Source organism: Amblyomma americanum, chromosome 7, assembly GCF_052857255.1.
Source record: "Amblyomma americanum isolate KBUSLIRL-KWMA chromosome 7, ASM5285725v1, whole genome shotgun sequence".
Classification (NCBI taxonomy): Eukaryota; Metazoa; Arthropoda; class Arachnida; order Ixodida; family Ixodidae; genus Amblyomma; species Amblyomma americanum.
In genome coordinates, this window is record NC_135503.1 from 92,654,642 (window position 1) to 92,678,852 (window position 24,211).

General features: G+C 46.7%; 1 protein-coding gene across 1 annotated transcript in view; it reads left to right on the top strand.

The window, feature by feature from the left end:
• The first annotated feature begins 437 nt into the window (after nt 1-437).
• The window catches only part of LOC144099403 (thromboxane-A synthase-like), a 43,218-nt gene continuing 19,444 nt past the window's right edge, over nt 438-24,211 (top strand). The window contains exons 1-2 of the mRNA XM_077632669.1: nt 438-631; nt 11,088-11,167. Coding sequence (XP_077488795.1) covers nt 11,115-11,167 — 53 coding nt within the window. The 5' untranslated portion in view covers nt 438-631; nt 11,088-11,114. The remainder of the gene's footprint in view (nt 632-11,087; nt 11,168-24,211) is intronic.

The window sequence follows — 24,211 nt, forward strand, 5'->3', positions numbered from 1 at the left end:
CGTCAAAGGCGACGTCATTGCAGGAATCAGGACAAGGAATACATGATTGCACCCTTTATCTGCTGATAAACATCTGCCACGCACAATGCCTGATCGTGGTTTATACCTGGCGTCGGGTGCTTCTCAACTAAATGCATATTCGTACTGAGCTTGCGGCAGTCCACACGGCAGCGGTTTATACAGCGCTCTCGTTATCTCCGCCGCATCTTCGTTATCGCACTCTGACATCACTCTTTCGAGAGGATGCCGATTTCGTGGGAGACGGAGAGCCCCACCAGTGCAGCTGCCCTCGGATGCACCTCTCGAGCGCGGCCTAAGTGCTGCTGACAAAGCGAAAGGACGGGAACAGAGATACGTTACTCTAAGCACAGGAGGACGGGGAGAGAAAATAGAGGAACTTCTCTTTCTCTCGTTTTATTTCTTTCTTCCCCTGCCGCGGTGACGACGGCGCTGCAATGCATGGTCGGCGCAGGTGAACGCTGCATTCGAAGCGGTCGCAATCATCGGTCGCGTAGTTGATACCGCAGTCGGCGCGCTGAGCACGGCGCGCAAGGGTTGCGAGCACTGAGGTCCATCCGAAAGGCACCGACTATACGACTCACATCTCGGCCTCTGCAGAGCTGCTCTTTCAGTAAGTACCACTGGTTGACGTGGAAAAAAAGACCACGTTATTAGTTTGTAAAAATTCATTTATTAACCACCGAAATAGCCCTCGCGGAATGTTAGCGAGAGGTGCGCTGGCCTGGCTGCTGAACCGGTACGAAAATGTATATGACCGTATATACAATTCTGGGCCTTTGGAGAGAGGCATATGCTATACCAGAGCCTCTGAACCATTTTGTTATCAGAGTTGAAACGCAGTGGTTGGTTTCAATAGTGCGGTACTAAATACCACTTCTTTTTTTCCTGTTTTGAATGCTTGGCCCTTGTGCTTATGCTATAGTGTGTCCCACAAAGCCATAGGGATGACTCCTGCAGAAGAACTGCCACCGTGATGCGCTTACCGGGCAAGAACACTGTCGCTCTTGGAATTTGACGTTATCAGAAATAACGAAGGACAAGACGTAGAGATTAAGACCCATTGTGCAGCTGTCACGTGGGCAAAGAGCGCCGGCATTATCTTGGAGACATAACTGTCGTGACAATCGCGAAACCTTGAGAGTAAATAGCTTCAGTAAATAGAATGTGGATGAGCATTTCATTTGAGATATATTGGCGCATAAAGCAACAAAGGGGCTATGCGAGACATACCGTTTCTTATGTAGTGAAATCCCGCCAAACAATGAGACGAGGGCTTCAGGGGTTGCGACAACCTCAAGTCACGTGTTCTCTGGCCCATCCGCGTGAGTATTCTTACCAAACATCCCCTTACGCATAACGTATAAAACCATTCACAAAATGCATCCACTTCAACGGAGAGTCTTATTATATAGTAACGAGGAAATCGATTTGTTGTGCCCAACGCTTTAGAAGAACATGCTTTCTCCAAACCTTCACTGTAGAAATTCGCAGTCAGCTCGAAGACGCCATATTGTAGAATGTAACCTGAAAGGACCTGCTAATGGAAGCATATATGCTTGAATTCCAGAGAGCATGATGCCGAGGTAGTTGGTGCAGCAGGATGCGAAGTTAGCCCGAAACCCAGACGAGAGACACAAGCGCTGGTGAATGTCTTATGTGTCTTATTGCGTCCCGCGGGAATCTTTGAACCATCCCGCCGTCCTTGCCCAAGGCAGCGAGCTGTAGCGCCTAATTAGAGCTTAAATGATATGATAAAAAAATTGAGACATAGACAATTTAGCTCGCAATATATTCTCTGCGCCGAACTAAATGCTTTCGATCCCGACCTCAGTATGATATAAAAGTAAGAATGAGGAGGAGGAGGAGGAAAGGCAGGGAGGTTAACAAGACGAATAGCCGGTTTGCTACCCTGCACGGGGGGAAAGGGGTGAGGGAAGAAAAAGATGAAGGAGAAAAGACAGCTGTAGGAAATTAAAGACACGCCATTCAGTAAAGTCACAGCCTACCGTGCAGGCCAGAAGTCCTCAAAAAGCAGAGCAGTGCCTTGGAGGCATTCACCGCCCACGACCACCGCAGCCAGTGGCCGAGAATCTTCATACCCGTCTGTGGGCGCAGGTCTAGATGCTCCAGTGCACGAATGACGAAGACTTGACAGTGAGCGACCTGACAACTGCTTCCTTTCGCGGGCCTTAAAGTCCTTGATAATCCTCTGGGCAGGCTTCGCAGTATAGGGATTGATCACACTAAGAGTAGAGGGCCAGAAACACTCTACTCAACGCTGGACGAGCAATGTGACGTATATCTGATTCGTTCCCGCTTTTCGCGGTGAAAAATGGACTTACTTTTGATGTCCGCGACGCTCAACAGGCACTTGCGAAACAATTCGCAAGCGCTATGCGTGTGTTCGTGTCAACTCCTCCGCAAGGACCCGCACGTCGTCAGGGACGAACACACAAGACAGCCGACGTGGCACCTCGCGAGCCTGCGTCATGACCACGAACGCCTGGCTTGGCGATGAACATTGTTCCAACGTTTCCTAATCTCCGGCACAGTTGTGGTGATGCGAAGCGTCATCGCGCTCGAGCCAGTCGAACCTAATCCACGCGAGCAGACCTAGCAAAAAGTGCGCGTCCCCGGTGAAGTATTTCGTTTTTCTTGCAACACGAACGCCACAAACAAAAATTAAACGAACAGTTTCTCGCGATCACGCCATGTGGTATGAAATCGAGAGGCTTACCTTTCTAAGTGCAAACCCGAGCTGTGCACGTCACAGTTTCTCATTCTCATTTGCGGTGCCAGTTCCTACTTAAACCTGCACCAGTACATGATCCAGCTTCCAGTGGGGATACACACACCAGAAGACGCGTTACTTTAAGCTCCTTATTTTCCAAGCGCTGTGTTCTAAAACAGACCTCTACTGAAAGCAATTGCCGCGGCATGCATGAAGAGAATGTACACTCAGAACTGAGTGTATGCCTTTATCGCTATTTTTCTTCCTTTTACATAGGGCGACATGGAGTGGCGGCTTATCAGCACCGTATACGCATGGTAATTTTAAATACTTCCTCGCAGAAAAAGCAGACATGCTTTATATTCCCAAAGGGGTTACGCCACTCGCTTCGTTTTCAATTAGACACCTCTCTGTTTTCTTTCATCCAAGCGGGAACGGAGCGGTAAAAGTCTAGAGTTTTCAGTTCATCAAAACAGCAACTTGGAATTGTTTGTTTCGCAATCAGAGGTTAACAACGCGCAAAGCACAGAAGAGAACGAGAGAAATACGTTCAACGAGGTGTAATTTTCAAATGCGTTTACAACATAGACACACAGGCTGCTTATACCTTGTGCATGAAAACAAACCATGAACATGCTACACATTTTTTGCAAGAATATTTTGCAACAATTGCATCGCATATCCATGATTTGCATTAATGCAGAAGGTACAGCCATGGACAAATATTTTCGGGATGCGGATTCGCGGGAAGAAAATGAATATTTTTGTGTTGCTATAGCCAGTCAGTCAGCTGGAATTTTTCAAGAGGATGGAGCACACCTGTCCCGTTGTGCTTGAATCATTTTCGTTGACCTTTCGTGCTCGATAGCATAGGGAAGAAAATACTTTCCGCAAATACGCATCCCGCAAACGTTTCTCCAAGACTGTACAGCTAGACCGCGTGCCTCTCAAATAAACGCGTGTTGAAAGTCAGCGCTCGTAGTGCGAATCTGCGCCGTCACACTCAAGTTTAAACTCGCTCCGTTGTGCCTTAGCTGCCTTTCACGTTCAGTTTTTCCATACTATTTGTGCTTCTAAGTAACGCATAGCTCCCATCGCTCCCAGTGTAAGCGATGCGTGTGAGCAAGTGGACTAATTTTTGTATGGGTTAAAACTGCGCAGGAGCAATTATGCGGCCACGAGGATGAAAAATAAATGTCTTACCTATTGAACGAAGTCAAGATAACAAATCTCAGATTCGGAAGTTTTCTCAAGGTGTATGTAGGCTTATTGTTTGTAGTGGCGAACGCATATCCACGTGTTTGAAGTGTTGCACAAAACTTGACAGTAACCGACACATGTGTGATAATAAATCTTTTTTACATCCTAAGTGGCACTGTCCACCTCGGAAGGACTCCGTGACTGTGAAATGCGCGTTAACGTGCATCAACATATTTTCCACTAAATGAAAAACCTCTTCACATCGCTTTTTACTGCTCGTTTCGTTGCCTTCGACGCTAAGGCATAGAAAGAAGCGTGGAAATACCCTTCAAAATCTATTTATGGTCCTTACACGTTGCCACAGATTTCGACTCCGCGCTTGAGCTTGCTGGTGACGTGATCTTAAAAAGTGCCGCTACTCCATATGGTTGTGCGCATATGTGGTATGTTACGATACAGTATGGTATGGTATAGTATGGTATGGTATAGTATGGTATGGTATAATATGGTACGGTGCGGTACGGTACGGCGCGGTGCGGTGCGGCGCGGTAAGGTAAGGTATGGTATGTTAAGATTCAGTATGGTATGGTATGGTATGGTATGGTATGGTATGGTATGGTATGGTATGGTATGGTATGGTATGGTATGGTATGGTATGGTATGGTGCGGTGCGGTGTGGTACGAGCCAGTACGGTACGAGCCGATACGGTACAGTGTGGTACGGTAAGATAAGGTGCGGCACGGTAAGGTGCGGCAAGGTAAGGTATTGTATGCAGTAGCGTCTGTAGCCTATCCATGATGTTTTCGGCGACACATTCTTCCTTGACGCTGGCCATCTCTTAAATGCACCGAATCCAGCGCATAACAATGTTTTCCAACGTCTACCCCGAATGCAAACTAGGCGTTTCTATTAACGCTTCTGGCCACACGTATCCGTTATAGCGCATTGAACGACACAGACCTCTGCGAGGTTGCAGCAGTTACACGGGAGCTGAGGGGAGGCGGGCTTATTGTATTATCGGCCGCAGAAGTAAGTGAACCATGGGACCTGATTAAAATTTAATTTAATGAAACCTGTGAGGGTAGTAACCGTCTACTCTGCAGGCTGATGCTAAGAATGAAAAACCACGTCGCACTCGTCATTTTTTCATAGCAGTCACATCATGTGGAGATGCACAGAAATCAATTCTTTAATTGTAAGACGTTTTTGGGTGTCTAATGTAAGCATTATTAATTAAAAGATAATTATTTTAACAGGAAGTATACGCAATCGCGCTACAAAACACAAAATGTGGTGATACGCTATGCTTGCTTCACAGCCATGGGGTGGCAGTTGCCGTTCAGAAGGATATCATTCACCGTTCATGAAAGCCTAACGCGGCTCTGTCTTTGCAGTTAGTAAAGATCCTTAACAGCGCGATAGGTAGGGACACCATTTAATAAGCGCAAAATTGCCATCTTTAACAAGGCTATTTTTTATTTCATATGTAGCGATTTTAGAGACTTATGCCCCTGCCACACGGCAAATTTAATGTAATTCCCATCGAATGACATTAGCACCTAATGCCATTAATCGGCTGCTACACGGGAACATTAAATGTCATTAGGTTGGAATGATATTCGCCATCGAATGACATTGGGGAACTCATTCGCATTCGACCTCGAACTCTCTGTACTCTGGACACCAGATACGCAGCAGAAACAAGCTACGCGAAAAAATAGCATGCACACTGCCAGCGTTAGAAATTGTATTTATTTAGTTCTGCTAAATAAATATTCATTTTAGTGCGAACCGCTTGACAGTAGAAGCTGTCGTGGATAGCTGTTACTCTCGATCCCAGCTGCAGCCAACGGCAGCGGCCGACCGTAAAGCAAGGCCTTTCCCGAGACCGTCGATCATTTTGAGTGGCGTGTTTCTTGCTCGTTGGCGTTTCATGTTCGTTTAGCTCGCAAGTACTTAAATATGTAACTGAGCACTTCACCTTTTGAGCACTTCACTTCTCTTCCGCGCGCCCCCGCGCGCCGCCGCGTCAGCCATTTTCTTTATATACGTTTATCGGATATGTGGTTGACTTTGTACTTGGCTTGGCTTTTTAAGGCTAAAGTGCTAAAGAATTGCCGGAAATAATGTTTTTAGCTTATATTATTGTACCGAAATGTTCTAACCCGCTTCTGAACCACTACATAACAATTTAAAACAGCTTTTATGCTCCCTGATGTCTTTCAATTGTACTATGTTTTTTTCACTGATCGCCACTATCATCATTTTCAAATGACATTATTTTTTACCGTGTAGCACCGAATGAGACCGAATGACATTAGATGCGTCGAATGACATTCGGGGCATCGAATGACTGTCATGGCTTATAGTATTCAGGCGGGCACAGATCTTTAATGGGGATGCACTTAAAAGTGAGATATTCGACGAGTTCTGACAGTAAAGGGCTGTCGTGTTAAGTTTCACAAAACTAACGTCCCACTAAATCCGTCGCTGATAATTTTGAGTAAACCAAAGGCTATCCCATAGCGAGCGGATGAACAACCAATACATTTAATTTCATACCTGGACTTGCTGAAGGCCTACTGCAGAGTTGACAAGTTACTAGCGAGCCCACATGCAGTTTTCGTGGAAACAGGTTCTCTAACCACATACAGGCATATATTTACAGGCATTTACATTATAGTGAATTAAGAATCATGCCGTGCTCGAAACCAAATACACCCAGCAGGACACAGTTTAATAAACTGAAAACATTGCCTTTTGATGGTATGTTTGAGCATATGAAACCGCTGTCTGCGTAAAGAGTGTTCTGAAGCCCAATCGTCCTTTCCCTGTGTCGATCTTTGTGTCCCCAACACACTACGAGAAGTGTTGCGTCTGTAAATTTCAACCTGCAGCCTGTACATGATGCATATAGGAAAAGACCGCTTGAATTTGCTGTATTTAAGACATGGAACGAAATACCCACTGGTATAAGATACGCATAATTTCAGGAAAGATCGAAAAGCACGTTCTTTAAATAACAAACCACTGATTGGTTCATGTTTTATTTTTTATTTGTGCATTACTATCGAAATGCACTTCGTAAAATGTTTATATGTGTTTTAAGGAAATTAATCTGTTCCCTTATCGATGTACTATAAGTTTTTATACTCATTGTCTGTAATGCTTCACTTGTCGTACCAAATGTCGATTTTATTTCGCATCCGAACCCAAAAAATAGCCACTGGCGGTTGGGTCCAACAGTGTTCTGCGTATTTTTTGTAGTACCACATCTTAGTTGTAAACATATATTTTCTTCACCTCATCATAAAAGTTTCCTTCGCTTCAGGCACTAACCAAAAAATTCGACAGACGATTACGGTAGTCGGCAAAACGAAATTTGAGCGCAGCTCATCACACGGCACCTGCCGCTCTGGCAGGTGGCTGAGAGGTGGTTAGGCTGCTAGCCACCCTTCGGTATATCTTCACACGGCGTCCACCTTAAGGTTGCCCATTCCGCCCTATCGCCGTGGCGTTTCGCTGGGGCACGCCACCAGCCACGGTTGTCAGGTGGCGTGTTACGCCAACTACTAAGACGCAGAATCCACGAACGGCCGCTTAAGAGCTGTGCTCTAGCAGACTCCAGCGCATATAACGAGCCGCCTTTATTTAATGTTCTATTGCGCGATTACTGCTCCGTGCCAAAAATTCTCCAAGTGGGCACTTGTTTGCACGGCACCCAAAACAGCAACCACGCAGCACGGTATGTTGTTACTGGCTATTTATTAATAAAATAACAATGTAAGAAAAAGAAGTTGCTTGCCGCGGCATCTGCCATCGAAACCTGAAGCACCTCAGCTGCGACTAGCGGGAATAAAAGAACTGGGAGAGGGAAAGAAAGGGGATAGCGAGAGTAAGAAAGGATATGAGTAGGGCGCCGATATACACTATGTACAGACACAAAATACGTTAAATAAATGTTGGATGCTGCTCCGCGCATGATAGGAGTACTAGGTGCACAGCACGATATCTACAATGTCGTTCTCACAAGTGTGGATTTCCGGATACGTGTTCACCGGCGCCGGCGTCCCACAAGCAGCAGCTCGGACTTAAAGTGGCGTCTCAAGCACATGTCAGCAGCATGCACTGCCGACTCCTTGTCGCCCCGGGAACGCATCTCAGCAGGTCCACGAACTCTCAAAGACGGCCGACGTAGCGAGAATCTCGGTTCCTGCCTACAAAACCGCACCGCTCGCAAAAGGTGTCCTGTCTGGGCACTTGACTCTTCCTCGAGCGAAGCGTTTACGCATTCTGTCCGCGCATGTTTCAGGTGCGAAACACTCGACAGGTACACACGGAGAGAATACTTTAAGTAGCCGCGCTTCAGGTGCCAAGCATGTACCTTGTTTTGGCGAAAAGACATCATTTATTTCTCCTAGACGTCATCAAATTGCTTCACACTGATAGTAAAGGTCATTCTGACTTTTAGCGACATCTCATTCGCCGTCTACTCTGTGCTCTAAAGAGTTGGAAAGAGTTCGTGCGGTCTGGAATGTATTTAAAGCGTTCTGAACAAAACCCTGAAACTCTCATCGAATATTTCGCTTCCAAATGGGAGACTGCTGCCGTAATGCTGAAGTTAAAAATAATAATAATAATGCTTTATTTTTTAGTATTGGATCACAAGTCATTAGTTGGATCACATAAGCTGTGACCATAGGTTGTGTCACAATCTTGGCTATCTCAAAATGTATGAAAGCGATCAAATGTATGCTACTGGTTGTTTAGGTTCATTCCGCAGCTCCTTCGCATAGCTTACTTCTTCAACACTCGTGACAACTCGTGACGTTGCAGGATTTTTGTGTCAAGAGCAGTTAGAACCAGTCGTGATAAAAGCGCAGAGGTGAACGATATGCCACTTGAAAAGGCGCCGTCGCTTTTGTCGTTCAACAGTGGTCGGCATTTTCATTCAGCACGATTTATATTATTCATTAGATTCGCCTTATCAATCCATACCGTGAATATTTCCTTGCATTGTCGCTGCCAGCCACGGGTAATCTCAAGTGCTCGACAGTCGCATACTAGAGGCGTTTCCTTCCCAGCGCTTCTGTACTTGTCCTAAGTATGTAGCACCGATTAATACTCCTGGCTCTGCAATGAAATAATCGCTCCATTGCAATCACCTGCAAAGCTCTCCGACTGGAAGTGTGAAGTGCATTGCCTTAAGTAACCCAACTGCAAGGATTGTGAAAAGGCATTCTCAATATATTCGGACCAGGAAGCGGTTTAGAAATTACCACCTTCTAATTCCTCATTACCCTTCGAAATTCCCAAAGACACGCTCTTCAGAAACGTAAGCGCGGTGCAGTGACTATGCACGGAACTAGGCACTGTGGGGCCCAGGAAGAGACCACAGCGGACTGGCATTGGCCTGCGAACGAAAGGAGCACCGCGGGCCTTTGGCAATGTGTCGCAGGATCATTCACTGCCTTGCACGTGAATGCTTGTCAATGCGTGCTGCAACGACCACAACGTAGTATACTAACGGCTGGAAAATTACGTGGACCACGAAAGTGAATGTACAGTTTTATTGCCGGACAGCATAACACTGCAGTGGGCAAATAACGAATGCTGCAAATCTGGTCTGTCATGCTTGGCATCCACCGACAACGATTACAGTTGATACTACGCCAGGTTTCAAGAAACAAAAATTTTCATCCACTCCGCGCTTCATTTAGTTTTCGTGCCGTTAGTAAACAAGCGGCTTCCCTGTTGTGCAGGGTGCATACTTGAGCACTTTGCAACATCTATTCGTTGCACCGAGGAGGGAAAACTATCGTGAAAGGACTCTCGACGACAAACCGCAATATTTGCCTTCGTTGAAGTCTATTTGCTTATGCGCATAATTTAGCAAACGGGCGAAACGTGCAACGAACCGGGCAAGGGGAAAAGAACAATCTGCAAATAGCATTGTAGGTCTGGCTCACTACATTGGAAACTTCGTATGTAAGTTATTTGTGTTTGATTTATTTTTTTTTATGCACCGCTCCATGATCTGCTCAAATGAAAGGCCTACACCGCTCACACCGGGATCAGTCGTCCGGTGCGGCGGGCGATAAGGGTGTAATCGATTCGCACAAAAAGAGCAATTGTATTGTGCCTGTTCAGGAGGCCCTAGGAGGCAGAGGTTGTATTTTGCAAAAATAATTTTTTCGGTCCATTCTTTACCCTGTCTGCCATTGGCAGGCCCCCGCCTTTCTTATATGAGACAAAGGCGATGAACTACATTGCTACAGGTGCAGTGGCAGCCGCAGCGGTCAGTGAAAAGAAACAAATTAATGAAACAGTATATACAATGCTAAATAAACGAGCTCAGGCGATGTATTCTATAAGTGTCCATTTGTCTATTTTCCACTTTGAATCCATTCGATCCTACGGCATTGGTCACTGTTGTTCGATTGGCGCTTCAAGCGTTTGTGGAGAAGCGACTGGAGCATTTTCTCATTGGCAATCGTGCCCCGTTATTGGCCGCATGTATCAACCAATGCTTAAGCGGTAAATGCGGCGAGTGGCGAAGGCTATCTCTGACGTGTGCACTCACTACCTTGTGATTTGCATGTTGGTCGCTTCCTGCTTGCGCCTGATGCTGTTGTCACGTTTACGACAGACCAAATGCAATGGAAAATGGATATCCGTTTCATATGGATCATTATATAACACGGCCCCTGGCTTCTACACGTTACCAGCGAGAGAACACGTGACAGCCCGACAGCGACCATATTCTGTGCTGAATTGATTTTGCCCTAGATCGCAAACCCTGGCACGACTTTTCATTAAGCGTTATTTACATTAATGGTTATGGCGCTCGGCTGCTGGCCCGAAAGACGCGGGTTCTATCCCGGCCGCGGTGGTCGAATTTCGATGGAGGCGAAATTCTAGACGCCCGTGTACTGTGCGATTTCAGTGCACGTTAAAGAACCCCTGGTGGTCGAAATTTCCTGAGCCCTTCACTACGGCGTCTTTCATAGCCTGAGTCGCTTTGGGCCGTTAAACCGATACAAAACCAAAACCAAACCTGCTGCCTAACCGAGTCCAGCTGAGTCATGTCCTTCATTTGAGCTTTTTTTCTTTTCTTTCTGCTTTTTTCCACAGGATTAGGACGACAACCCTGCATCCATAATGTGGGAGCTCGTCGTTGCCACCCTTGTCCTCCTCGCCGTCCACTGGCTACTGTGAGTTATTTCGGGGCTCGGAGGAGCCGGAAACATTAGCAAGCAAGATAGCACAGCGTTGCAGAAAATACTATGAGCGTGCACCTCACTTTTTCCATGCGGCTGCCGGTTCAAGCAGTCTCTAAAAGGACTGGCTTGATGAGGCGGTTGGCCATATGCTCAGTGGCCGGACTATAATGATTTCTCTCCAACCACAGAAATTTAAGTAAGCCGAAACGATTTCCTTTGTAGCCCCGGTATTAACAAGCAAGATAGCACAACGTTGCAGAAAATACTACCAGCGTGCACCTCACTTCTTCCATGCGGTTCCCGGTTCGAGCAGTCTGTAAAAGAACACTGGCCTGATGAGGCGCTTGGCCTTACTCTCAGTGGCCGGACTATAACGATTTCTCTTCAACCACAGAAATTTAAGTAAGCCGAAACGATTTCCTTTGTAGCCCCGGTATCAGCAAGCAAGATAGCACTACGTTGCAGAAAATACTACCAGCGTGCACCTCACTTCTTCCATGCGGTTCCCGGTTCGAGCAGTCTGTAAAAGAACTGGCTTGATGAGGCGCTTGGCCTTACTCTCAGTGGCCGGACTATAATGATTTCTCTCCAACCACAGAAATTTAAGTAAGCCGAAACGATTTCCTTTGTAGCCCCGGTATTAACAAGCAAGATAGCACAACGTTGCAGAAAATACTACCAGCGTGCACCTCACTTCTTCCATGCGGTTCCCGGTTCGAGCAGTCTGTAAAAGAACTGGCTTGATGAGGCGCTTGGCCTTACTCTCAGTGGCCGGACTATAACGATTTCTCTTCAACCACAGAAATTTAAGTAAGCCGAAACGATTTCCTTTGTAGCCCCGGTATCAGCAAGCAAGATAGCACTACGTTGCAGAAAATAGTATGAGCGTGCACCTCACTTCTTCCCTGCGGCTGCCGTTTCAAGCAGTCTGTAAAAGGACTGGCTTGATGAGGCGGTTGGCCTTATGCTCAGTGGCCGGACTATAATGATTTCTCTCCAACCACAGAAATTTAAGTAAGCCGAAACGATTTCCTTTGTAGCCCCGGTATTAACAAGCAAGATAGCACAACGTTGCAGAAAATACTACCAGCGTGCACCTCACTTCTTCCATGCGGTTCCCGGTTCGAGCAGTCTGTAAAAGAACTGGCTTGATGAGGCGCTTGGCCTTACTCTCAGTGGCCGGACTATAACGATTTCTCTTCAACCACAGAAATTTAAGTAAGCCGAAACGATTTCCTTTGTAGCCCCGGTATCAGCAAGCAAGATAGCACTACGTTGCAGAAAATAGTATGAGCGTGCACCTCACTTCTTCCCTGCGGCTGCCGGTTCAAGCAGTCTCTAAAAGGACTGGCTTGATGAGGCGGTTGGCCTTATGCTCAGTGGCCGGACTATAATGATTTCTCTTCAACCACAGAAATTTAAGTAAGCCGAAACGATTTCCTTTGTAGCCCCGGTATTAACAAGCAAGATAGCACAACGTTGCAGAAAATACTACCAGCGTGCACCTCACTTCTTCCATGCGGTTCCCGGTTCGAGCAGTCTGTAAAAGAACTGGCTTGATGAGGCGCTTGGCCTTACTCTCAGTGGCCGGACTATAACGATTTCTCTTCAACCACAGAAATTTAAGTAAGCCGAAACGATTTCCTTTGTAGCCCCGGTATCAGCAAGCAAGATAGCACTACGTTGCAGAAAATAGTATGAGCGAGCACCTCACTTCTTCCCTGCGGCTGCCGGTTCAAGCAGTCTCTAAAAGGACTGGCTTGATGAGGCGGTTGGCCATATGCTCAGTGGCCGGACTATAACGATTTCTCTTCAACCACAGAAATTTAAGTAAGCCGAAACGATTTCCTTTGTAGTCCCGGTATCAGCAAGCAAGATAGCACTACGTTGCAGAAAATAGTATGAGCGTGCACCTCACTTCTTCCCTGCGGCTGCCGGTTCAAGCAGTCTCTAAAAGGACTGGCTTGATGAGGCGGTTGGCCATATGCTCAGTGGCCGGACTATAATGATTTCTCTCCAACCACAGAAATTTAAGTAAGCCGAAACGATTTCCTTTGTAGCCCCGGTATTAACAAGCAAGATAGCACAACGTTGCAGAAAATACTACCAGCGTGCACCTCACTTCTTCCATGCGGTTCCCGGTTCGAGCAGTCTGTAAAAGAACTGGCTTGATGAGGCGCTTGGCCTTACTCTCAGTGGCCGGACTATAACGATTTCTCTTCAACCACAGAAATTTAAGTAAGCCGAAACGATTTCCTTTGTAGCCCCGGTATCAGCAAGCAAGATAGCACTACGTTGCAGAAAATAGTATGAGCGTGCACCTCACTTCTTCCCTGCGGCTGCCGTTTCAAGCAGTCTGTAAAAGGACTGGCTTGATGAGGCGGTTGGCCTTATGCTCAGTGGCCGGACTATAATGATTTCTCTCCAACCACAGAAATTTAAGTAAGCCGAAACGATTTCCTTTGTAGCCCCGGTATTAACAAGCAAGATAGCACAACGTTGCAGAAAATACTACCAGCGTGCACCTCACTTCTTCCATGCGGTTCCCGGTTCGAGCAGTCTGTAAAAGAACTGGCTTGATGAGGCGCTTGGCCTTACTCTCAGTGGCCGGACTATAACGATTTCTCTTCAACCACAGAAATTTAAGTAAGCCGAAACGATTTCCTTTGTAGCCCCGGTATCAGCAAGCAAGATAGCACTACGTTGCAGAAAATAGTATGAGCGTGCACCTCACTTCTTCCCTGCGGCTGCCGGTTCAAGCAGTCTCTAAAAGGACTGGCTTGATGAGGCGGTTGGCCATATGCTCAGTGGCCGGACTATAATGATTTCTCTCCAACCACAGAAATTTAAGTAAGCCGAAACGATTTCCTTTGTAGCCCCGGTATTAACAAGCAAGATAGCACAACGTTGCAGAAAATACTACCAGCGTGCACCTCACTTCTTCCATGCGGTTCCCGGTTCGAGCAGTCTGTAAAAGAACTGGCTTGATGAGGCGCTTGGCCTTACTCTCAGTGGCCGGACTATAACGATTTCTCTTCAACCACAGAAATTTAAGTAAGCCGAAACGATTTCCTTTGTAGCCCCGGTATCAGCAAGCAAGATAGCACTACGTTGCAGAAAATAGTATGAGCGTGCACCTCACTTCTTCCCTGCGGCTGCCGGTTCAAGCAGTCTCTAAAAGGACTGGCTTGATGAGGCGGTTGGCCTTATGCTCAGTGGCCGGACTATAATGATTTCTCACCAACCACAGAAATTTAAGTAAGCCGAAGCGATTTCCTTTGTAGCCCCGGTATTAACAAGCAAGATAGCACAACGTTGCAGAAAATACTACCAGCGTGCACCTCACTTCTTCCATGCGGTTCCCGGTTCGAGCAGTCTGTAAAAGAACTGGCTTGATGAGGCGCTTGGCCTTACTCTCAGTGGCCGGACTATAACGATTTCTCTTCAACCACAGAAATTTAAGTAAGCCGAAACGATTTCCTTTGTAGCCCCGGTATCAGCAAGCAAGATAGCACTACGTTGCAGAAAATAGTATGAGCGTGCACCTCACTTCTTCCCTGCGGCTGCCGTTTCAAGCAGTCTGTAAAAGGACTGGCTTGATGAGGCGGTTGGCCTTATGCTCAGTGGCCGGACTATAATGATTTCTCTCCAAACACAGAAATTTAAGTAAGCTGAAACGATTTCCTTTGTAGCCCCGGTAATAGCAAGCAAAATAGCACAATGTTGCAGAAAATAGTATGAGCGTGAACCTCACTTCTTCCCTGCGGCTGCCGTTTCAAGCAGTCTGTAAAAGGACAGGCTTGATGAGGCGGTTGGCCTTATGCTCAGCGGCCGGACTATAATGATTTCTCTCCAAACACAGAAATTTAAGTAAGCTGAAACGATTTCCTTTGTAGCCCCGGTAATAGCAAGCAAGATAGCACAATGTTGCAGAAAATAGTATGAGCGTGAACCTCACTTCTTCCCTGCGGCTGCCGTTTCAAGCAGTCTGTAAAAGGACTGGCTTGATGAGGCGGTTGGCCTTATGCTCAGTGGCCGGACTATAATTATTTCTCTCCAAACACAGAAATTTAAGTAAGCTGAAACGATTTCCTTTGTAGCCCCGGTAATAGCAAGCAAGATAGCACAATGTTGCAGAAAATAGTATGAGCGTGCACCTCACTTCTTCCCTGCGGCTGCCGTTTCAAGCAGTCTGTAAAAGGACAGGCTTGATGAGGCGGTTCGCCTTACACTCAGTGGCCGGACTATAACGATTTGTCTCCAACCAAAGGAATTTAAGTAAGCCGGAACGATTTCCTTTGTAGCCCCGGTATTAGCAAGCAAGATAGCACAGCGTTGCAGAAAATACTATGAGCGTGCACCTCACTTCTTACATGAGGCTCCCGGTTCAAGCAGTCTGTAAAAGGACTGGCTTGATGAGGCGGTTGGCCTTACGCTCAGTGGCCGGACTATAACGATTTCTCTTCAACCACAGAAATTTAAGTAAGCCGAAACGATTTCCTTTGTAGCCCCGGTATTAGCAAGCAAGATAGCACAACGTTGCAGAAAATACTATGAGCGTGCACCTCACTTTTTCCAAGCGGCTGCCGGTTCAAGCAGTCTCTAAAAGGACTGGCTTGATGAGGCGGTTGGCCTTACACTCAGTGGCCGGACTATAACGATTTGTCTCCAACCAAAGAAATTTAAGTAAGCCGGAACGATTTCCTTTGTAGCCCCGGTATTAGCAAGCAAGATAGCACAATGTTACAGAAAATAGTATGAGCGTGAACCTCACTTCTTCCCTGCGGCTGCCGTTTCAAGCAGTCTGTAAAAGGACAGGCTTGATGAGGCGGTTGGCCTTACGCTCAATGGCTGGACTATAACGATTTCTCTGCAACCACAGAAATTTAAGTAAATCCGAAACGATTTCCTTTGTAGCCCCGGTATTAGCAGGCAAGATAGCACAACGTTGCAGAAAATACTACGGGCGTGCACCTCACTTTTTCCATGCGGCTGCTGGTTCAAGCAGTCTGTAAAAGAACTGGCTTGATGAGGCGGTTGGCCTTATGCTCAGTGGCCGGACTATAACGATTTCTCTCCAACCACAGAAATTTAAGTAAGCCAAAACGATTTCCTTTGTAGCCCCGGTATTAGCAAGCAAGATAGCACAATGTTACAGAAAATAGTATGAGCGTGAACCTCACTTCTTCCCTGCGGCTGCCGTTTCAAGCAGTCTGTAAAAGGACAGGCTTGATGAGGCGGTTGGCCTTACGCTCAATGGCTGGACTATAACGATTTCTCTGCAACCACAGAAATTTAAGTAAATCCGAAACGATTTCCTTTGTAGCCCCGGTATTAGCAAGCAAGATAGCACAACGTTGCAGAAAATACTACGGGCGTGCACCTCACTTTTTCCATGCGGCTGCTGGTTCAAGCAGTCTGTAAAAGAACTGGCTTGATGAGGCGGTTGGCCTTATGCTCAGTGGCCGGACTATAACGATTTCTCTCCAACCACAGAAATTTAAGTAAGCCAAAACGATTTCCTTTGTAGCCCCGGTATTAGCAAGCAAGATAGCACAGCGTTGCAGAAAATACTATGAGCGTGCACCTCACTTCTTACATGAGGCTCCCGGTTCAAGCAGTCTGTAAAAGGACTGGCTTGATGAGGCGGTTGGCCTTACGCTCAGTGGCCGGAGTATAACGATTTCTCTCCAACCACAGAAATTTAAGTAATCCGAAACGATTCCCTTTATAGCCCCGGTATTAGGAAGCAAGATAGCACAACGTTGCAGAAAATACTACGAGCGTGCACCTCACTTCCATGCGGTTCCCGATTCAAGCAGTCTGTAAAAGAACTGGCTTGATGTGGCGGTTGGCCTTACGCTCAGTGGCCGGACTATAACGATTTCTCTCCAACCACAGAAATTTAAGTAAGCCGAAACGATTTCCTTTGTAGCCCCGGTATTAGGAAGCAAGATAGCACAACGTTTCAGAAAATACTACGAGCGTGCACCTCACTTCTTCCATGCGGTTCCCGGTTCAAGCAGTCTGTAAAAGAACTGGCTTGATGAGGCGGTTGACCTTACTCTCAGTGGCCGGACTATAACGATTTCTCTTCAACCACAGAAATTTAAGTAAGCCGAAACGATTTCCTTTGTAGCCCCGGTATCAGCAAGCAAGATAGCACTACGTTGCAGAAAATACTACCAGCGTGCACCTCACTTCTTCCATGCGGTTCCCGGTTCAAGCAGTCTGTAAAAGAACTGGCTTGATGAGGCGCTTGGCCTTACTCTCAGTGGCCGGACTATAACGATTTCTCTTCAACCACAGAAATTTAAGTAAGCCGAAACGATTTCCTTTGTAGCCCCGGTATCAGCAAGCAAGATAGCACTACGTTGCAGAAAATACTACCAGCGTGCACCTCACTTCTTCCATGCGGTTCCCGGTTCAAGCAGTCTGTAAAAGAACTGGCTTGATGAGGCGCTTGGCCTTACTCTCAGTGGCCGGACTATAACGATTTGTCTTCAACCACAGAAATTTAAGTAAGCCGAAACGATTTCCTTTGTAGCCCCGGTATCAGCAAGCAAGATAGCACTACGTTGCAGAAAATACTACCAGCGTGCACCTCACTTCTTCCATGCGGTTCCCGGTTCAAGCAGTCTGTAAAAGAACTGGCTTGATGAGGCGCTTGGCCTTACTCTCAGTGGCCGGACTATAACGATTTCTCTTCAACCACAGAAATTTAAGTAAGCCGAAACGATTTCCTTTGTAGCCCCGGTATCAGCAAGCAAGATAGCACTACGTTGCAGAAAATACTACCAGCGTGCACCTCACTTCTTCCATGCGGTTCCCGGTTCAAGCAGTCTGTAAAAGAACTGGCTTGATGAGGCGGTTGACCTTACTCTCAGTGGCCGGACTATAACGATTTCTCTTCAACCACAGAAATTTAAGTAAGCCGAAACGATTTCCTTTGTAGCCCCGGTATCAGCAAGCAAGATAGCACTACGTTGCAGAAAATACTACCAGCGTGCACCTCACTTCTTCCATGCGGTTCCCGGTTCAAGCAGTCTGTAAAAGAACTGGCTTGATGAGGCGCTTGGCCTTACTCTCAGTGGCCGGACTATAACGATTTCTCTTCAACCACAGAAATGTAAGTAAGCCGAAACGATTTCCTTTGTAGCCCCGGTATCAGCAAGCAAGATAGCACTACGTTGCAGAAAATAGTATGAGCGTGCACCTCACTTCTTCCCTGCGGCTGCCGTTTCAAGCAGTCTGTAAAAGGACTGGCTTGATGAGGCGGTTGGCCTTATGCTCAGTGGCCGGACTATAATGATTTCTCTCCAACCACAGAAATTTAAGTAAGCCGAAACGATTTCCTTTGTAGCCCCGGTATTAACAAGCAAGATAGCACAACGTTGCAGAAAATACTACCAGCGTGCACCTCACTTCTTCCATGCGGTTCCCGGTTCGAGCAGTCTGTAAAAGAACTGGCTTGATGAGGCGCTTGGCCTTACTCTCAGTGGCCGGACTATAACGATTTCTCTTCAACCACAGAAATTTAAGTAAGCCGAAACGATTTCCTTTGTAGCCCCGGTATCAGCAAGCAAGATAGCACTACGTTGCAGAAAATAGTATGAGCGTGCACCTCACTTCTTCCCTGCGGCTGCCGGTTCAAGCAGTCTCTAAAAGGACTGGCTTGATGAGGCGGTTGGCCATATGCTCAGTGGCCGGACTATAATGATTTCTCTCCAACCACAGAAATTTAAGTAAGCCGAAACGATTTCCTTTGTAGCCCCGGTATTAACAAGCAAGATAGCACAACGTTGCAGAAAATACTACCAGCGTGCACCTCACTTCTTCCATGCGGTTCCCGGTTCGAGCAGTCTGTAAAAGAACTGGCTTGATGAGGCGCTTGGCCTTACTCTCAGTGGCCGGACTATAACGATTTCTCTTCAACCACAGAAATTTAAGTAAGCCGAAACGATTTCCTTTGTAGCCCCGGTATCAGCAAGCAAGATAGCACTACGTTGCAGAAAATAGTATGAGCGTGCACCTCACTTCTTCCCTGCGGCTGCCGGTTCAAGCAGTCTCTAAAAGGACTGGCTTGATGAGGCGGTTGGCCTTATGCTCAGTGGCCGGACTATAATGATTTCTCACCAACCACAGAAATTTAAGTAAGCCGAAGCGATTTCCTTTGTAGCCCCGGTATTAACAAGCAAGATAGCACAACGTTGCAGAAAATACTACCAGCGTGCACCTCACTTCTTCCATGCGGTTCCCGGTTCGAGCAGTCTGTAAAAGAACTGGCTTGATGAGGCGCTTGGCCTTACTCTCAGTGGCCGGACTATAACGATTTCTCTTCAACCACAGAAATTTAAGTAAGCCGAAACGATTTCCTTTGTAGCCCCGGTATCAGCAAGCAAGATAGCACTACGTTGCAGAAAATAGTATGAGCGTGCACCTCACTTCTTCCCTGCGGCTGCCGTTTCAAGCAGTCTGTAAAAGGACTGGCTTGATGAGGCGGTTGGCCTTATGCTCAGTGGCCGGACTATAATGATTTCTCTCCAAACACAGAAATTTAAGTAAGCTGAAACGATTTCCTTTGTAGCCCCGGTAATAGCAAGCAAAATAGCACAATGTTGCAGAAAATAGTATGAGCGTGAACCTCACTTCTTCCCTGCGGCTGCCGTTTCAAGCAGTCTGTAAAAGGACAGGCTTGATGAGGCGGTTGGCCTTATGCTCAGCGGCCGGACTATAATGATTTCTCTCCAAACACAGAAATTTAAGTAAGCTGAAACGATTTCCTTTGTAGCCCCGGTAATAGCAAGCAAGATAGCACAATGTTGCAGAAAATAGTATGAGCGTGAACCTCACTTCTTCCCTGCGGCTGCCGTTTCAAGCAGTCTGTAAAAGGACTGGCTTGATGAGGCGGTTGGCCTTATGCTCAGTGGCCGGACTATAATTATTTCTCTCCAAACACAGAAATTTAAGTAAGCTGAAACGATTTCCTTTGTAGCCCCGGTAATAGCAAGCAAGATAGCACAATGTTGCAGAAAATAGTATGAGCGTGCACCTCACTTCTTCCCTGCGGCTGCCGTTTCAAGCAGTCTGTAAAAGGACAGGCTTGATGAGGCGGTTCGCCTTACACTCAGTGGCCGGACTATAACGATTTGTCTCCAACCAAAGGAATTTAAGTAAGCCGGAACGATTTCCTTTGTAGCCCCGGTATTAGCAAGCAAGATAGCACAGCGTTGCAGAAAATACTATGAGCGTGCACCTCACTTCTTACATGAGGCTCCCGGTTCAAGCAGTCTGTAAAAGGACTGGCTTGATGAGGCGGTTGGCCTTACGCTCAGTGGCCGGACTATAACGATTTCTCTTCAACCACAGAAATTTAAGTAAGCCGAAACGATTTCCTTTGTAGCCCCGGTATTAGCAAGCAAGATAGCACAACGTTGCAGAAAATACTATGAGCGTGCACCTCACTTTTTCCAAGCGGCTGCCGGTTCAAGCAGTCTCTAAAAGGACTGGCTTGATGAGGCGGTTGGCCTTACACTCAGTGGCCGGACTATAACGATTTGTCTCCAACCAAAGAAATTTAAGTAAGCCGGAACGATTTCCTTTGTAGCCCCGGTATTAGCAAGCAAGATAGCACAATGTTACAGAAAATAGTATGAGCGTGAACCTCACTTCTTCCCTGCGGCTGCCGTTTCAAGCAGTCTGTAAAAGGACAGGCTTGATGAGGCGGTTGGCCTTACGCTCAATGGCTGGACTATAACGATTTCTCTGCAACCACAGAAATTTAAGTAAATCCGAAACGATTTCCTTTGTAGCCCCGGTATTAGCAGGCAAGATAGCACAACGTTGCAGAAAATACTACGGGCGTGCACCTCACTTTTTCCATGCGGCTGCTGGTTCAAGCAGTCTGTAAAAGAACTGGCTTGATGAGGCGGTTGGCCTTATGCTCAGTGGCCGGACTATAACGATTTCTCTCCAACCACAGAAATTTAAGTAAGCCAAAACGATTTCCTTTGTAGCCCCGGTATTAGCAAGCAAGATAGCACAATGTTACAGAAAATAGTATGAGCGTGAACCTCACTTCTTCCCTGCGGCTGCCGTTTCAAGCAGTCTGTAAAAGGACAGGCTTGATGAGGCGGTTGGCCTTACGCTCAATGGCTGGACTATAACGATTTCTCTGCAACCACAGAAATTTAAGTAAATCCGAAACGATTTCCTTTGTAGCCCCGGTATTAGCAAGCAAGATAGCACAACGTTGCAGAAAATACTACGGGCGTGCACCTCACTTTTTCCATGCGGCTGCTGGTTCAAGCAGTCTGTAAAAGAACTGGCTTGATGAGGCGGTTGGCCTTATGCTCAGTGGCCGGACTATAACGATTTCTCTCCAACCACAGAAATTTAAGTAAGCCAAAACGATTTCCTTTGTAGCCCCGGTATTAGCAAGCAAGATAGCACAGCGTTGCAGAAAATACTATGAGCGTGCACCTCACTTCTTACATGAGGCTCCCGGTTCAAGCAGTCTGTAAAAGGACTGGCTTGATGAGGCGGTTGGCCTTACGCTCAGTGGCCGGAGTATAACGATTTCTCTCCAACCACAGAAATTTAAGTAATCCGAAACGATTCCCTTTATAGCCCCGGTATTAGGAAGCAAGATAGCACAACGTTGCAGAAAATACTACGAGCGTGCACCTCACTTCCATGCGGTTCCCGATTCAAGCAGTCTGTAAAAGAACTGGCTTGATGTGGCGGTTGGCCTTACGCTCAGTGGCCGGACTATAACGATTTCTCTCCAACCACAGAAATTTAAGTAAGCCGAAACGATTTCCTTTGTAGCCCCGGTATTAGGAAGCAAGATAGCACAACGTTTCAGAAAATACTACGAGCGTGCACCTCACTTCTTCCATGCGGTTCCCGGTTCAAGCAGTCTGTAAAAGAACTGGCTTGATGAGGCGGTTGACCTTACTCTCAGTGGCCGGACTATAACGATTTCTCTTCAACCACAGAAATTTAAGTAAGCCGAAACGATTTCCTTTGTAGCCCCGGTATCAGCAAGCAAGATAGCACTACGTTGCAGAAAATACTACCAGCGTGCACCTCACTTCTTCCATGCGGTTCCCGGTTCAAGCAGTCTGTAAAAGAACTGGCTTGATGAGGCGCTTGGCCTTACTCTCAGTGGCCGGACTATAACGATTTCTCTTCAACCACAGAAATTTAAGTAAGCCGAAACGATTTCCTTTGTAGCCCCGGTATCAGCAAGCAAGATAGCACTACGTTGCAGAAAATACTACCAGCGTGCACCTCACTTCTTCCATGCGGTTCCCGGTTCAAGCAGTCTGTAAAAGAACTGGCTTGATGAGGCGCTTGGCCTTACTCTCAGTGGCCGGACTATAACGATTTGTCTTCAACCACAGAAATTTAAGTAAGCCGAAACGATTTCCTTTGTAGCCCCGGTATCAGCAAGCAAGATAGCACTACGTTGCAGAAAATACTACCAGCGTGCACCTCACTTCTTCCATGCGGTTCCCGGTTCAAGCAGTCTGTAAAAGAACTGGCTTGATGAGGCGCTTGGCCTTACTCTCAGTGGCCGGACTATAACGATTTCTCTTCAACCACAGAAATTTAAGTAAGCCGAAACGATTTCCTTTGTAGCCCCGGTATCAGCAAGCAAGATAGCACTACGTTGCAGAAAATACTACCAGCGTGCACCTCACTTCTTCCATGCGGTTCCCGGTTCAAGCAGTCTGTAAAAGAACTGGCTTGATGAGGCGGTTGACCTTACTCTCAGTGGCCGGACTATAACGATTTCTCTTCAACCACAGAAATTTAAGTAAGCCGAAACGATTTCCTTTGTAGCCCCGGTATCAGCAAGCAAGATAGCACTACGTTGCAGAAAATACTACCAGCGTGCACCTCACTTCTTCCATGCGGTTCCCGGTTCAAGCAGTCTGTAAAAGAACTGGCTTGATGAGGCGCTTGGCCTTACTCTCAGTGGCCGGACTATAACGATTTCTCTTCAACCACAGAAATTTAAGTAAGCCGAAACGATTTCCTTTGTAGCCCCGGTATCAGCAAGCAAGATAGCACTACGTTGCAGAAAATACTACCAGCGTGCACCTCACTTCTTCCATGCGGTTCCCGGTTCAAGCAGTCTGTAAAAGAACTGGCTTGATGAGGCGGTTGACCTTACTCTCAGTGGCCGGACTATAACGATTTCTCTTCAACCACAGAAATTTAAGTAAGCCGAAACGATTTCCTTTGTAGCCCCGGTATCAGCAAGCAAGATAGCACTACGTTGCAGAAAATACTACCAGCGTGCACCTCACTTCTTCCATGCGGTTCCCGGTTCAAGCAGTCTGTAAAAGAACTGGCTTGATGAGGCGCTTGGCCTTACTCTCAGTGGCCGGACTATAACGATTTCTCTTCAACCACAGAAATTTAAGTAAGCCGAAACGATTTCCTTTGTAGCCCCGGTATCAGCAAGCAAGATAGCACTACGTTGCAGAAAATACTACCAGCGTGCACCTCACTTCTTCCATGCGGTTCCCGGTTCAAGCAGTCTGTAAAAGAACTGGCTTGATGAGGCGCTTGGCCTTACTCTCAGTGGCCGGACTATAACGATTTCTCTTCAACCACAGAAATTTAAGTAAGCCGAAACGATTTCCTTTGTAGCCCCAGGATTATGCTCAGATTAACACTAAATGTAGTGATTTGTAAGTTGGAATCGCTACCCACTTTTAGCTTCTTGCACAGACTGGACCAAAGCACCAAGCACGATTAAAATTTCAGCCTGGTGTTCTTTAATCATTCTCCTCCCGTTTAAAACGCATTGCATTATTATGGACGTCTGTTAAAGTTTTTAGAATGAAAGTACTGCTCGAAAAAACTTCATTGTCACCTTCTGCTCTGAGGGAAACAATTCGTATTCATTGCTCGAGTCAATGATTTTAAGAGTAAAGAAACAAATGCCCATCGCTTCACTTGAAGTAGTTTTCCAGCTTGACCGCAACTGCAGTGCAGCGAAACAGATATGGTCTTAGG